The sequence below is a fragment of the Vollenhovia emeryi genome, unplaced genomic scaffold (genome assembly GCF_000949405.1).
Source record: "Vollenhovia emeryi isolate VEMERY1.0 unplaced genomic scaffold, V.emery_V1.0 DF939145.1, whole genome shotgun sequence".
Lineage (NCBI taxonomy): Eukaryota > Metazoa > Arthropoda > Insecta > Hymenoptera > Formicidae > Vollenhovia > Vollenhovia emeryi.
In genome coordinates this window covers 2269712-2283178 of record NW_011967221.1, presented here as the reverse complement: position 1 = coordinate 2283178, position 13467 = coordinate 2269712, and the positions used below count along the sequence as shown (strand labels likewise).

Below are 13467 nucleotides of genomic sequence, written 5' to 3'. Positions count from 1 at the left end.
GTTCGCGGTGCAAGCGCGTGACAAACGTAACTGCGCGAAATATATTGCGGATGCTGCTACATCCTGTTTGACATAAATTGAGTTTGCCTTTGGTTTTCTCATTTTGCACGCCCACGCACGTCGCTTACAACAGCGATATAACGCGGACAAGTAAAATATTGTTAGAGGAAGCTGTCTAACGGAAGCCACGTCTTTCGCCCGTCAAGTTTTTTTTCCCCGTTATCGATGTGATTTACTCATCAACAGTGGAAAAGTTTACCGGGCTTATCCGACAAGACTCTGATAGCATCGGTGATTAGCGTTGAAATTAACAGCGCGCGTTCTTTCTCGCGGATTTCACGCGTGGCGGTTTAACACGCCATTTAAGAGAAGTATACTTACAAAGTGGACGTGTAAAGCGGCAAGTCTTTTGGTATCGCAGTTAATCTCTTGTTGGAGCAATCGACCGTCGCGCCGTTGCATGTGCACGGCGCCGGGCAAGCGCCAGGCAGAATGCACTCGCCGGCCCTTTTCGTTAACAGCTCCTCGTCACCTGCGGACAAAATTTCTGGGTGGAGACGAATTTTAACAATCGCGCCTGAGCAACACTTCCGCACTCGATCGCGACTCCGCTCCGACGGGGATAATGTATGCACGTCGTGCGCAGAGCGGTCGTGTCATGTCCCGGCCACAAGTGAATTGCTGCGTTTCTTCGTGAAAATTACGTCGGTCAAATGTAATTATACAGTAAACGTAATGATGATGATGATGACGTCGATTCATTAACGATAAATTTTGATAATGAACAGTGTAATTAATGGCATCGTTAAACGAAACCGCCCGTACGCGCGATGCCGTATGTACTTGCACGTTAATCGAGTGTTTAACGTCGTGCGTTAGTGTTGAGGGCTAAATATGTTTATGTATGAGTGCGGCTACGGCAGAAATGATTTATCATCGTATTATACACCACATTACAAATTGCCGGGTGTGATGTACGCATACGTAATTATATCGGCGATACACATTGCAACATGTACAATATAATGCCGGCCAGCATCTCGCATAGCAACCGCGCGTTTTCTCCGCGATGGTCGAAATACAATAACGGGTTTTCACCCGCCGATCGTCGGGGTCAAAGAGAAGAATGCGAGAAAATTAAACGTCGCGTCGTCAAGAGATGATTTCTTTTCTTCTCTTTTTCGCCGATGCGCTCGCGCTCATTTCTCCCTTTACCGCCACATGTTTTCACAAATAAATAAAACTGCATATTAACAGCTGTTGCAGGTAACGTCGATTAAAAAAAATATTCATTAGTTTTTGTATCGAAGGGGACTGCAACGAATAAAAGATGGAAAACGGATATCCCACTGAACTACACGACACCTTTGTACAATATTTATATTTTATATGAATATATAAAACTGGCAAGAGTTTTGCTCGAGGCAAATAATAAAACGAAAGAGATCGATAGAAAAAAAGGGACAAAAACAAATTTGCGTGTTCTGTAAACAAAGTTAAAATTGATCGATTATTCTCCGTTGTCTCTTTCACCTTCCGCTTCGCCAATACTCTTACGTACTCGGATGGAAGTGCCGCTTAAGGAGCAACATTTGTTTCCTTCTACGAAAACTAGAAGCACTCTCCTCCTAATTCTCGCGAAATCCTTCGTAATGCAGAAGCAAGGGTATCGTGTAAATTTTTGCCGTGACCGGGGGCGCAAGTTGCGAAAGTTGTCTACGAGTTTAACGCTCGCGACGTAAGTTCCTGTTTGCGAAACTACATGTAGCAGTTATGCGCGCACTTATACCGGCATAGGTGCACATGTGCGCTATCGAAATGTTTATTTTTCTTAACTCCGAATTGAGTCTTGTGCAAACGTGTGTGAGATAAGTCGCAAGGAGCGAATATTGCTGCGTTTCAGTAGATTAATTGCATACGCGCTGCTGCCCTTATTTCTCCCTTGGAGAAAATCGGCAAATAAATCACTGTGCATATTTTGCATATCGCGCATATTGCTCGGAGTAAAAGTCTTCAATGTTTAACAATATGGATTTTCAAATAAGCTTTATAATGTATGCCAGTAACTTATGCCGTTTTATTATGCAAAGAAGGTAAATTTGTTTCTTTTTAAAGCGTGCATTAACATAGCCGCGAGATAGTCGGAGGAACTTTTTCTTTATTTGTATAAAATCTGCCTGCGCGACTATTTGGTATTCAAGATGTTAACAAGCAAAATGTTACGCGGTTCTGTTGGGTTTTTGCATCTCACCTACTGCACGACCGCGTGTACACGTACGCGCTTTTCGGAATAGCATGGCGTACAAGGAGAGTGCATCCGGGTGAAACTTGAGGCTGCATAAAGGAAGGTTAGAGACTTCTGGGTATTATTCTCAAACGGATACGGCAAACACGGATCGCTCCGCAAAAAAATGTGTCGTAAAAGATGCATTCTACAGAGGGAACATTCGTACATCTGCAATAAATTTCTCTGGAATTACGAAGTCGCAAAAAGACCGGGCAAATGCAAACGACCGCGCGATGAAAATAACAGAGACATAGAATTCTTGCAATTCCGGAAGTCGCATATCAAAATTTACGGACTGTGATATAATAAGCGCGCGATGAATGTATCATACGTCCGTATAAAGTACGAGATATTCGTCGAAGAACCACTTTTAATGATAGAAAATATAAATTTGCTCCGATATTATTAAAACGTATAGCTAGAAAACACTTTTAAATAATTTCCTACAATTTAAAGTGAATAACTGAAATACTTCCTCTCACTTTTCTCTCGTGAAAATTTTAAGGGCAATTTCGTATGTCGATAGAAAGATAAAATTTCCCCCAAAAATACATCCTTTTAGAGCACGTCAATCTACGTAAATCGTTTTGTATGCAGCTTCGTTTCGATAAATGATTATCATTATGCGAGCACGAACGAGTTTGCAAGCGCGTGTACATAATAACATCGGCTGACATTAATGCACACCGGGTGGTATTACGGTTAGCAAGATACATCCATCGGCAATTACATGCGCCCGGCAAAGTGACCAGCATTTATCCTACCGTGCGAGAGCATCTATATAGATCGTCTGGTCACCTGTTCCGGACGTGTCGACAAGAACGAAGAAGAATCGAGACAGAGAGAAAGGAGAAGACGTACGTGTCTGGATATGCGATGCAAGAAGCATTGGAAGCAACGGGAACGATGGTGGGTGATTTCACATTGAGTGAAAATGGAAACCGTGGATCGGTTCGGATGTGGCACGTCGTGTGCCATCACACGTGATTGATAATAAAGTGACACGATCGATCAATTTCAATGGCTTGGCATCGGCTTTCGATATATCCTTTCTTAGCGGAAAAAAAACCAATATTAATTCATTCTACTCGTTCGCTTTCTCTTACCTTTCACGCGTAAGGTAAGCGCCACTATCGATTTTAAGAGCCGAGATGAGACGGATGATATATCTCCAAATTGTATTGATGCAAGGGTAAATGATTAATTTCGCACAGATGTGAATATGAATGTAAATGCTTGTATGATAATGCAAAGATTTGAAGATGTCGTGAAAATGTAAATGCAAGTCAGCGATAATAGGGGCCTATTTACATTCATCGTGCAATATATTTTCCTCCACACAGACTACCGACCTGTACATTACTCTGCCGAAGTGTTAAGAAGAGATATACCGGAAAAGTCGAATCGTGCTTACCCTTACATTTGAACTTGTCGTCCCGCATCGAATCGATCTTCCGTTTCTGTGCTCTTTTTGGCGTTTCGCATTTAGCGCCGGATGTCTCTATTGGATGCGCGTGAAGATACGCGCTCAGCCAGCGTAGATTGCAATCGCAGATGAACGGATTCCTCGCCAAGTGTCTGCGAAAAAGAATCAAAGGTACTTGGCTGGAGATACTTCAAATATCTTCTTCGCTAATTATTTCAATGACAAACAACTTTTTTACACAGTCGCGCAAGTTAGGAAATGTTTGTAAGAATTTTTGTATTAACAATACGAACAGCGTTTTGATGCTCCGCAGGTTGGCGAAAGTCCCATTAGCTAACGAACGTATATTGTTGTCGTACAAAGATAGCAAGGTGAGACTGGTTAAGTCTTTGAACAGGTCTGTTCGTATGCATGATATCTCATTGGCATTCAGTAACCTGAAACAATAAGTTTCGCCATAATTTCCAACAGTTGCCTCGTTGCGATGCTTCACGGGAAAGCGAGAACAATACGTGAAGCCATGAATAAAAACATTTTCTTCAGTGGTTCTCTAATATGAATTATTAATTCCCGCCTTCTTCAAGTCGACCTCGCATCATGCAATAAAAAAAACCTATACCTATTTCAATTTATTAACTTTAATAAGACTGATTTCCATGCAATTATTCGTTTCAGTTTTAGTTTCGTTCGTTAAATTGATAGTCTTCTTTTCTTATCTACTCACAATAACTGCAAATTTGTCAGGCCTTGGAAAAGACCAGCTGGCAGCTCAGTGATTTTGTTGCCGTATAGAACTCTGCGACAAAATGTATGTTTATTTAGCGTTGTCATTAAATGGAGAAGAATGTTATTTAAATTGTAACAGTAAAGGAAAAAAATATACGTACAGGGATTCGAGGGATTTCAATCCGTGGAAAGCATCAGCCGCCACCTTTTTTATCTGGTTGTTGCTCAGGTCACTACGAGTAAAACATATAAAAGTTTAAACGTTGCGGTCGACGTGCGCAATAGCGATCTGTGTGTATAGTATATATTAGAGCAAGTCAGTCACGAATATCACTCACATTCTTCGCAATTTTCTGTATGGCGAGAAAGCCTTGGGTGGAATTTCCGTAATGCCGTTCTGTTCCAGCCGCCTGCAGGCAATTACGGAAAAACAAATTACACAAATAAGTTAGCGAATCTGCACATTTATGTTGGTCGCTGCTTCACAAAGTTCTGAGACTATCGATCGCTTTCTGTTCGTTTGTATTATTTCGTGTTTCGCTACTCTTTTCCACGCATATGTGAAAATATATTTTGTCCCGTTTCGCGCGTGTACACATATTATTAATCTCGATGGACTTTACTTGCAAACAATTATTTGTGACTATCAATTTTACACAAAATTATTTTGGAAAAATTATTGATAAAGTTGTGAATTTAGAAGTAAAATATTTTAAAGAAAAATTTAAATGAAGAGAATATTTAATTTGTTATTAATTTGCTGTGTCACGTGCAACAGTTGTAAATTCCAAATCGGGGGCGAAATAAAGCGCATTTGAGAAAGCAACGCCATTATAGCTCAGTCAATCCGCGTTATCGATAACATTCGCGAGCGCGAAATAAATCTCAGGCGAAGAACAGGTACAATGCGCGAACACGGCGCGAGTTTTACTTACAATTCAGTGGTGTCCTCGGGAAGGTGGGTTGGCACTTTCGTCAAGGAGTTCTCTCTGCAATCGACGATCCCATCAGCGCATTTACAAGGATGCGGGCATTGGGGCTCAGCGCTGCATTCCGATCCCGTTCTCTCAACCAGGCCTGAACACTTGAACTCGTGCTCCTGCAAACAATAAGTTTAGAAGTCGTGTCAAGTACGAGCTGGGCTAATAAAAAGCGACATTGGCACACTTGACGACCACAGAAATATTCTACAAAAATTTCTATACAATATTCGGGTAACGATTGAAATAGTAAAAGTTTCAAGCTAAATTATACGCGCACGCACATATAGTTGATGAGAACATATATTTATATGTAGCATATTTATGTATTAACGTAAATTGTTTGCACAAATTCTGATGGGGAATAAACGTTTGTGGGTTTTGCAAAATTGAATGGATGATAACATAATTCTTTAGACTCACCTGCACATCGGCGAGATTGCGATCCTTGAGATGAGCCGGAGATGCGCATCGTGTATGTTGCCCTAGGCGAGGATAAGTCCTCAAATGGCGCGATAACCATGCTAAATGGCAATCGCAAGCGAAAGCGTTATCCGCAAGCTTCAAAGTTCGTAAATGCGACAAGCCGTTCAGCATCTCCTTGCCGAGCGTTACAAGTTTGTTGTTGTTCAACATTCTAAAATGAATAATTGATTTGAAATGTTTGTATTCCCTCGAACATGAGATAACTTTAACGCGAGACGCCTAATCTAAATAATTTCAACGAATTCGTATGCTCACAATATTTCCAAGTCTTTCAGTTCTCGTATCGACGCCTCGTCCACGCAGGTCAGCACATTGTTGTCAAGTAATCTGCAAGAAGAGAAAAAGTAAAATTTTATATTTTTATATTTATTTTAACTTTGATTCCTTGAGGATACAAATATCATAATTCGTTCGTTAGACGGGACGCCAGTAGTCAATTTTCTAGTTGACTCAAATTGGATAATCGTTTACATGAATTAGATTCCCAATTCCCTCAGTCTACAATGGAGCACACCTTAAAGAACTCATCGTTGAAGATGGTTAAAACCTTTTGGTATATTAGATTGACCCGCACTAATAACCGCGTTTGACTCTCGCAGCCTTAATCCTTTTACTTTTACATTTAATTCCGAAAGTCTAGTCACTTGTTACTTTTATATTTAAAAGATTTTATAATTTAGAAATAAAATATTTAATTTTTATAAACTTTTTATATAAACGATATAATTATGCAAGAGAGATTAATCATATACTTCGAGAAAGTGTGTAAACTATCCGTTGACTATTACAATTGTCTGACCATATGACATCTTACTACTTAAACTGATAAGTAATATAGAAAAAGTTTTGCAGTAAACGACCCAATTGTAAGCTTTATCTGAAATTTATATATTTTATCAGAGTTTTATCTGTAACGTGAGTAGAGTTGTCATATGTAAAACATCTTGAGCATAGTTTATAATGGGCTACTAGACTGTGACTAAATGGCCTCGAGAGAGATTGTTACGGAACAATCTGTCTTTGTGGCAAGCACATCCGATAAGATACTTACAAATGTCTGAGAGCGGACACTCCTCTGAGAGTCTTCGGTCCTATGGTGGCGATCTGATTGTGGCTAAGATCTCTGTAAAACAGAATAAAACATTTTTACCAAATGTCCGATTGTGGTCAAACTATTATTTGTTTTTAACAATCGCAATTATTATCTGAAGATTATATGTAAGATAATATATATAAGATTAATCAAACTCGTAATGGTGCACTCTATTAAAAATATCACTCTATTACGTGCAACTTTGAAGACATCATCAAAAAGACATAGTTATTTATAAACTGTTTTTAGAGAGAAACTTTTTCTGTTTTTTTCTGCTTTTTCCTTTAATTTCCAAATTGATATTTTAACAGAGAGATTTAGAGAAAGAGAGAGAGAGTTGAATTACTACTAGTATATCGAACAGCATATACATATTTTATAATGAAAAGGTACTTTTTATATGAAAATATTTCGTTGGTTCGTGACGTGATATTTATGAGTTCAATTTCTGTTTGTAACTCAACCAATAAAACGAATCAAATTTTCCATTCGTATACGAAATCAACAAAAGCAGCAGCGTTTTGTCCCTCTTTTCCACATATGTGATTGTCGCATATTCGAAAACTATCAGAGCCCATCGGCATCACGTTCGTTAACTCGTCCATTGACCTCTCAGCTTTTACGTTCCCGAAGGCGGACGACCACGTTCACCATCATCGGTGCAACACCCGCACGTTCCACTTTATTGCGGCCGTAGTCGCGAGTTCGTCCTACATTTTCGATCAATTATTCAAGAGCGTCGAATGCCGCGGCAAGTGCCTCCTCGGCGTGCGCGATTATCCTCCAGAAAGTTGCCGCTCGTGCGTGTGACCGGCCACACGTGCACCAGACCGTCACGTGAGTGGCTATAGACTTGGCAAGTACTTCTCATCGCGGTCGGGATCGTTACCCACGTAACGAGTGACCATTTCCACGGTCTCACGCGACAGCCGGCTGCTTACGAATTATCTTAACATACTCCGTGATCACGTGAAGCTCGAAGCTTGCTCCGAGCTTCTCCAAAATTGACTCGCTATTTCTAAAACGACCCTTACTACTGGATGTATGCGTGATATTGCGGTTGCTCTTCTTTTTCAAGATAGATATTAAAAAATTAACCTTTTTTCAATGACATTCTGTCTACTGCGCGTGTCGAGGTATTCACTACGTAATTAAAAACGCTAATGAAAGCACGCGTGAGGGTTAGCAAGTAATTGAATCGTCTCCCATTGATATGGAAAGACACCTCGAATCGAGGGTTAGACAAATGGCGTAGTTGGAGCCCCTCGAAAAGTGCGCGGATATCGTGGAACCTCGAAACCTCTTCTCGAGGTCTGAGTTAACCAGAGGCTTGTGATGATAGGTTGGGGTCTCGGAGTACGGCTCGCCATTGACCATCCATTGGCTTGGAACTCGCAATCTGTAATTATGTTCGCGAGGGAACGCGAGGAGGGTTGCGGCGGGCGAAAGAAGAACAACAAAAACGCGAAACGGAGAACGAGGCGGAGGGAGCGGCGAGAAAGAGAGAAAGACGACGAGGGACGTAAGGTGAGAGACCGGGAGATTCAACTCCCAGTTCGCTCGAGCCAATTCAGAAAGTAATTACCGAATTTCGACGCGCGGCCACGTCTGCACCGAACGCACAAAGGGAACTCGCGTCATTCGCGTTCGAGTTGGGCGGCGCGAAATATTATTGTCCCCGTAGAGTTTGATCGTGCCATCGAATAAACGTTTGTCACACGCCGCGCAATAAAAGTTCATCTCTCTAGAGTACTTTCGTGGAAACTATGAAACGAATTAAAAACGGTTTTACAACTATCGATTATTGTCCAGAAACTTTGTACTTGACACAATTCCAATTTGTTGCACGTCGGCAAAAGTGTTGTTGAAAATTATTTCGAGAGAGGCGAGTAACGCGTGCTAATAAGTCAGGGAGGAAAGAATAGGACGGAATAGACGTATAATTTAATAAATTGGGTGGATGCGCAACAAGAAATGCACGCGAGAAACACGTGAATGGATAAGCCGGAATCGAGTACCTTCGCGTACAGAAATTTGGGATATTAAATTCCCACTGCGCCCGATCCAATCGCAAAAACCAATCTCCGAATTTCCAAGTGCCCACGCTGACTCAACAAAAGGAGCATGCCAAAGTCTGTTTCGAAATATCGCTCATTATTTCAGGCGATTGATTACGAGACTCGACGAATCGCTATTACGTATAATGAGATAAAAGTAAAATAAATAGAAACGCGCGCCAAAGTTTAATTAAGCGTAAATCAATTTGCGTTCATGGAAATAATGCGATAGAGCGAATAATAGGCGAAAATAGACTATGCGAAATTATGTGGTTAGTAAAACGTTTGAAATTCACAAGGGAGGGACGGGACACGCGAAATATACGCGATGCATGACGTCGCGTCGTCAGAGTCGACAAGTTAGGCGAGCCCGGAGAATAGACGAGGATAAAGAGCCGCGACGATAATCAACAGGGAAAACGAGCATATCGGGCGTTTGCTTTATGTGCTTTTCGAGTCATATAAGTCGGGGGATCTGGGGAAACCTCTCTGAGCTCGCTCGAGCCAATCCAGAAAGCAATTACCGAATTTCGACGTGGCCGCGCGAAACTAACAAAAGGACCCCGGTGGTCCTCTCGCGAGCGCGGTCCGTCCAATTCCGAATGTCGCCGGCGTCGCTAACTGTATTACCGCGATAAGAACGGGACGAAACGAGATCCGACGTATCGTCCGCCTCTGTTTATCAGGAACCTCCACGCCCCGCAATCTCTCGCGGCCGATGGCACGATCGCGCTGCCGCGAGGGGTTGTGAAACTTAAGGGAGGGAGGTCGTCGCCGCCGCCGCCGCCGCGACACCGAGGATCGCGGTCTCCGGAGAGACGACGGCGCATTCTTCGGACGCAACAGTTCAGAATGTTACGCAGGGACATTTGTAGCAACGCTCCTGCGTGTGGTAAACTGGCTTTAATAGCTTCCACGACGACGCCCTACGCCCTGAGATTCCCGGCATTTTCCGTTTAGCATACTTGCGACGTGAGTTGGAAAACTGCGGCCGTCTGAAAACTTGGCGCGCCCTCGGGTAGACGTATCCACCACCTCTGGCGTCTGCGAAATTTGTTAAAAAACTAATTTTCTCGATCGAGAGAAATAAAGATGTGAAACGACGTGTCAAGAGAGCGACACAGCCACGTCGGATGAATGTACGAAAATGTTCAACAACATTGTCCGCGCGGTTTTACATCCGTGGGTCGCGTGTGACGTGACGCCGTAACGTCGGGGATGAGAGGGATTTACTGCGAGGGCCGTGAAAGCTGTATTATACAGCGTATTACGATCGTCGGGATACGCGATAACAACTGCACGATAATTATTACAGCCATTCTCTCACGAGCGATAAACCGAGATTGCGCGCGCGGCTCCTTGTATGACGCGCTTATAATTTGTCGACGTCCGAAAATCGCTGTGGCCCCCACGTGGCTCCTCGGATGTTGTCCCCCTAAGGCTGATGGCGGAAAACGATCCGTAAACGCTTAAGCCTGCCTTAGTCGTAGACGTAAGGCTAGGCAGAGAAAAACTGAAGTCGTAAAAGTCTGTTGTATACTACTTAAGTTTTTCTCTGCCTTGCCTTACGTCTACGACTTAGGATCTGAGTAGAACGATTGTCGTAACTGTTTGCAATTCTGCCGCAAGACGTAAGTCAGTGTCGGAGGTCAACGCACGAAGAATTGTGCGTATGTCGTCTCGCGACGCAATGCAAGGGATGCGACATACGTCTACGACAATTACTTCCGACTTAAATCTTACGACAAAATCGTAAACAATTACGACAATTTTTCTGCCCAGACCCTTGAGCGTTTACGAATCATTTTCTACCATCAGCCTAAATTATTCGCGCGGCTTCGGTTCAGCGGACGTTTGTCCTGGTTATTATCAGCTTAAGCGTACATGCGGACAAATGCCGCGAGCGTCATAAAGTACCAGCTTGCACGTCGCTGTCCCGCGTATCGCGTTACAAGCGCCGCAATACGGCCGCGCGATACTAATCAACGGAGTGTCCGCGCCCCTTTCCATTGTGTCAAACCATTTATTATCACGTAGGTTTCATCCTCTTACCGCGTGGAATAACCCGTGCCTTTCTACGTTTGCGCGACGGGTTAATCATACGTTACGTTCGCCGCGACTTGCCCACATCCCCGGCGTCGAATTTACGAGACGAGCGCGCAATTAAGTCCACGTAGCTTTTAGCTGTTTTAAGAAGAGTCTGATTAATCGCCTCGTCCACTTATCGCTCAATTATCAGGCCCACGGCCCCGCATTGGCGGTAACTTTCTGAATCGTGCTCGCTCGGGAATTCACTTAGTCGCGTATATGCAAACAATGATTGTCGCGTGTAGCAAGTTTTGTCATAACTTGACAAAAGCGAGAGAATTACGTATTTTAGTGGAGAAAAAAAAGTGTACTAAAATAATTCCGAGAGATATAATGCCATTTTGTTCTTCCGTTGGCTCGTTTCAACAAAGAACAAAATCCGACATCTGGCATCTTTGCAAAAAGAGAAGATAGCGAGTTTTGTACTAAGAAGATAGCACGGTCTGATTTAATATATAAATTAAAGAGAAACATCGTCGAAGAGAGAACTGTAGAATAAGCTGCCGCCGCTGGAATTGCGAGTTTCCGAGAGTTTCGGAATAGCGGCCGGCATAGCGCGCGAATTAGCATCTTCCACTTCGCGATTTTAACGCTGGTTTATCCGCGTCGGATGAAGGATTATCGCGCATCCGAACGCCCGTGAGAATCTCGCCGTAAGGTCGCAACATAATACGTCCCTTTGTAAGGTGGCTGATCCAGCCTTATCGTCAGAAACTGTAGGTTGTGCCCGAGCGAAGCGGAGCCCCGAGACGGCAAGTTTCGAGTCCCGTCCATCTTGCCCACTTTGCAGGATGATAGATGGACGATCTCCTCCTCCTCTGTTCTCCCTCTCCTTTTCCCCTCCTTTTTCTTTTTTGCTCTTTGCCGCTCTTCTCGTCTCTCTTTTTTTTTGCTTCTCTCTCTCTCTCTCTCTTTCCCCCTGGATCTCCGCCGTCCTGTCATCCGCGACGCGAGGAAGAGACTCGCGCACTTTTCGACCGCGCGGCTGGCAGCTGCCGGGAACACCAGGAACCTCCGAACGGAAACTGTTCGTGCCCCCCTCGATCGCGATAAAGGCACGATATCAGGCCGCTCGTCGGGCTGGCCTGTCTCTATTTTGTTTTTCTCAGCAACCGTGGTAGCGCGTCGTGCCGCGTTTGATTGAGATTCCGGATCGAGAAGAATGTTACGGCGCACGTTCGGAGGAAAAGCAACGAGCGCACGGACGGACAGAGCGGAGCCCCGGGACGGCGTAATCACGGGATCGGAATTTCTTATGACATCCAAGGTGGCTCTTCTCGTTAACGAGAGGCGAACCGTATGTCGGATACGGAGAAAACCAGTCATGTCGCTGAGACGAGGTCGGCTCGCTCTCGACGGATAGCTTATGGATGAGCATAATTTGTATACGGAACATATACGGAATGGCTACGTGTTCCTTCGATACTATCGCTCTCTAAGATCGTGCAGCCGCGGCCAGAAGAGCGTTCCGTACTCGGAAATATTCTTCAATAAATTGTGCCGAGTGAAACCGGTCGGCGATCGAGTGAAAAAGCGTAGTAACGTTTCCGAGTATTTGATTGGCAATTATTTCACGGCGTTCATTAGAGAGTACAACAATACAGAATTCACTTTTGGCATACGAGACCATCGACGCACGCCACGTGGATTTAAAAAGCCACGCTTTATTACGGATTCATGTACAACGCGAGGCACCGATGTTATCACCTCTAAGTAATGACTTCATCGATCTTCGTGCCAGGCAAATGTCTAAAATCGTACAGTCCCCGCCTTTTTATTTCGCCTCCTGAATCAGGTCTCGCTAATAAGACAGTCGGCTCGCGATAAGCGTGTATCCGTACCCAAGTCGGTCACGTAAGATAGAAAATGCTCGGGCGAGTCGCGTGCGAGAGGCAAATGCGGGGCGCCGCGCCGGGGTATCGAACGATCGCCTTTAAGAAGCTAAAGCCCGGGGGTGAAAAGTCGCGTATGCAGCGGCGCGTACATTCGATCGGGGAGTCTCGCGTGGCAGGTTACACCGAGCCCCCGGCTTGCGTTGCCCTCTCTCGCAGTACATACGGTAGATATGTAGGCCGCCGTCTGAAAAGTTTACGATATAAACCCACCTCGCACCCCCTGTCGTCGCGCCTGACACAATGATGAGGACGAGAGAGAAAGGGGTGGGAGGGACGTTGGGGGTCGCGCGTATTATGCGTGTCTGAAGTCTGACATTCGGACTGATCTCGCGTGTAATTATTCTCCCGAGATTTCGCTTACCGAGAAACCGCCGCGCCGCGCGAAATACCGGCGCGGATGTTGCTACGATATTGCAAACTTTCATGACG

General features: G+C 44.1%; 1 protein-coding gene across 3 annotated transcripts in view; it reads right to left on the bottom strand.

Annotated features, from left to right (window-relative positions):
- LOC105566365 (protein slit) overlaps positions 1-13467 on the bottom strand; it is a 43796-nt gene that overhangs the window by 16269 nt on the left and 14060 nt on the right. For 2 of the 3 annotated variants that reach the window (XM_012020292.1, XM_012020293.1), the window contains exons 4-13: positions 6957-7028; positions 6161-6232; positions 5843-6056; positions 5375-5538; positions 4778-4849; positions 4601-4672; positions 4438-4509; positions 4007-4150; positions 3702-3865; positions 382-532 (exon numbers count right to left, since the gene is read on the bottom strand). In XM_012020292.1, the coding sequence (XP_011875682.1) occupies positions 382-532; positions 3702-3865; positions 4007-4150; positions 4438-4509; positions 4601-4672; positions 4778-4849; positions 5375-5538; positions 5843-6056; positions 6161-6232; positions 6957-7028 (1197 nt within the window). The remainder of the gene's footprint in view (positions 1-381; positions 533-3701; positions 3866-4006; positions 4151-4437; positions 4510-4600; positions 4673-4777; positions 4850-5374; positions 5539-5842; positions 6057-6160; positions 6233-6956; positions 7029-13467) is intronic. The other variant, XM_012020295.1, reaches the window with a different exon arrangement.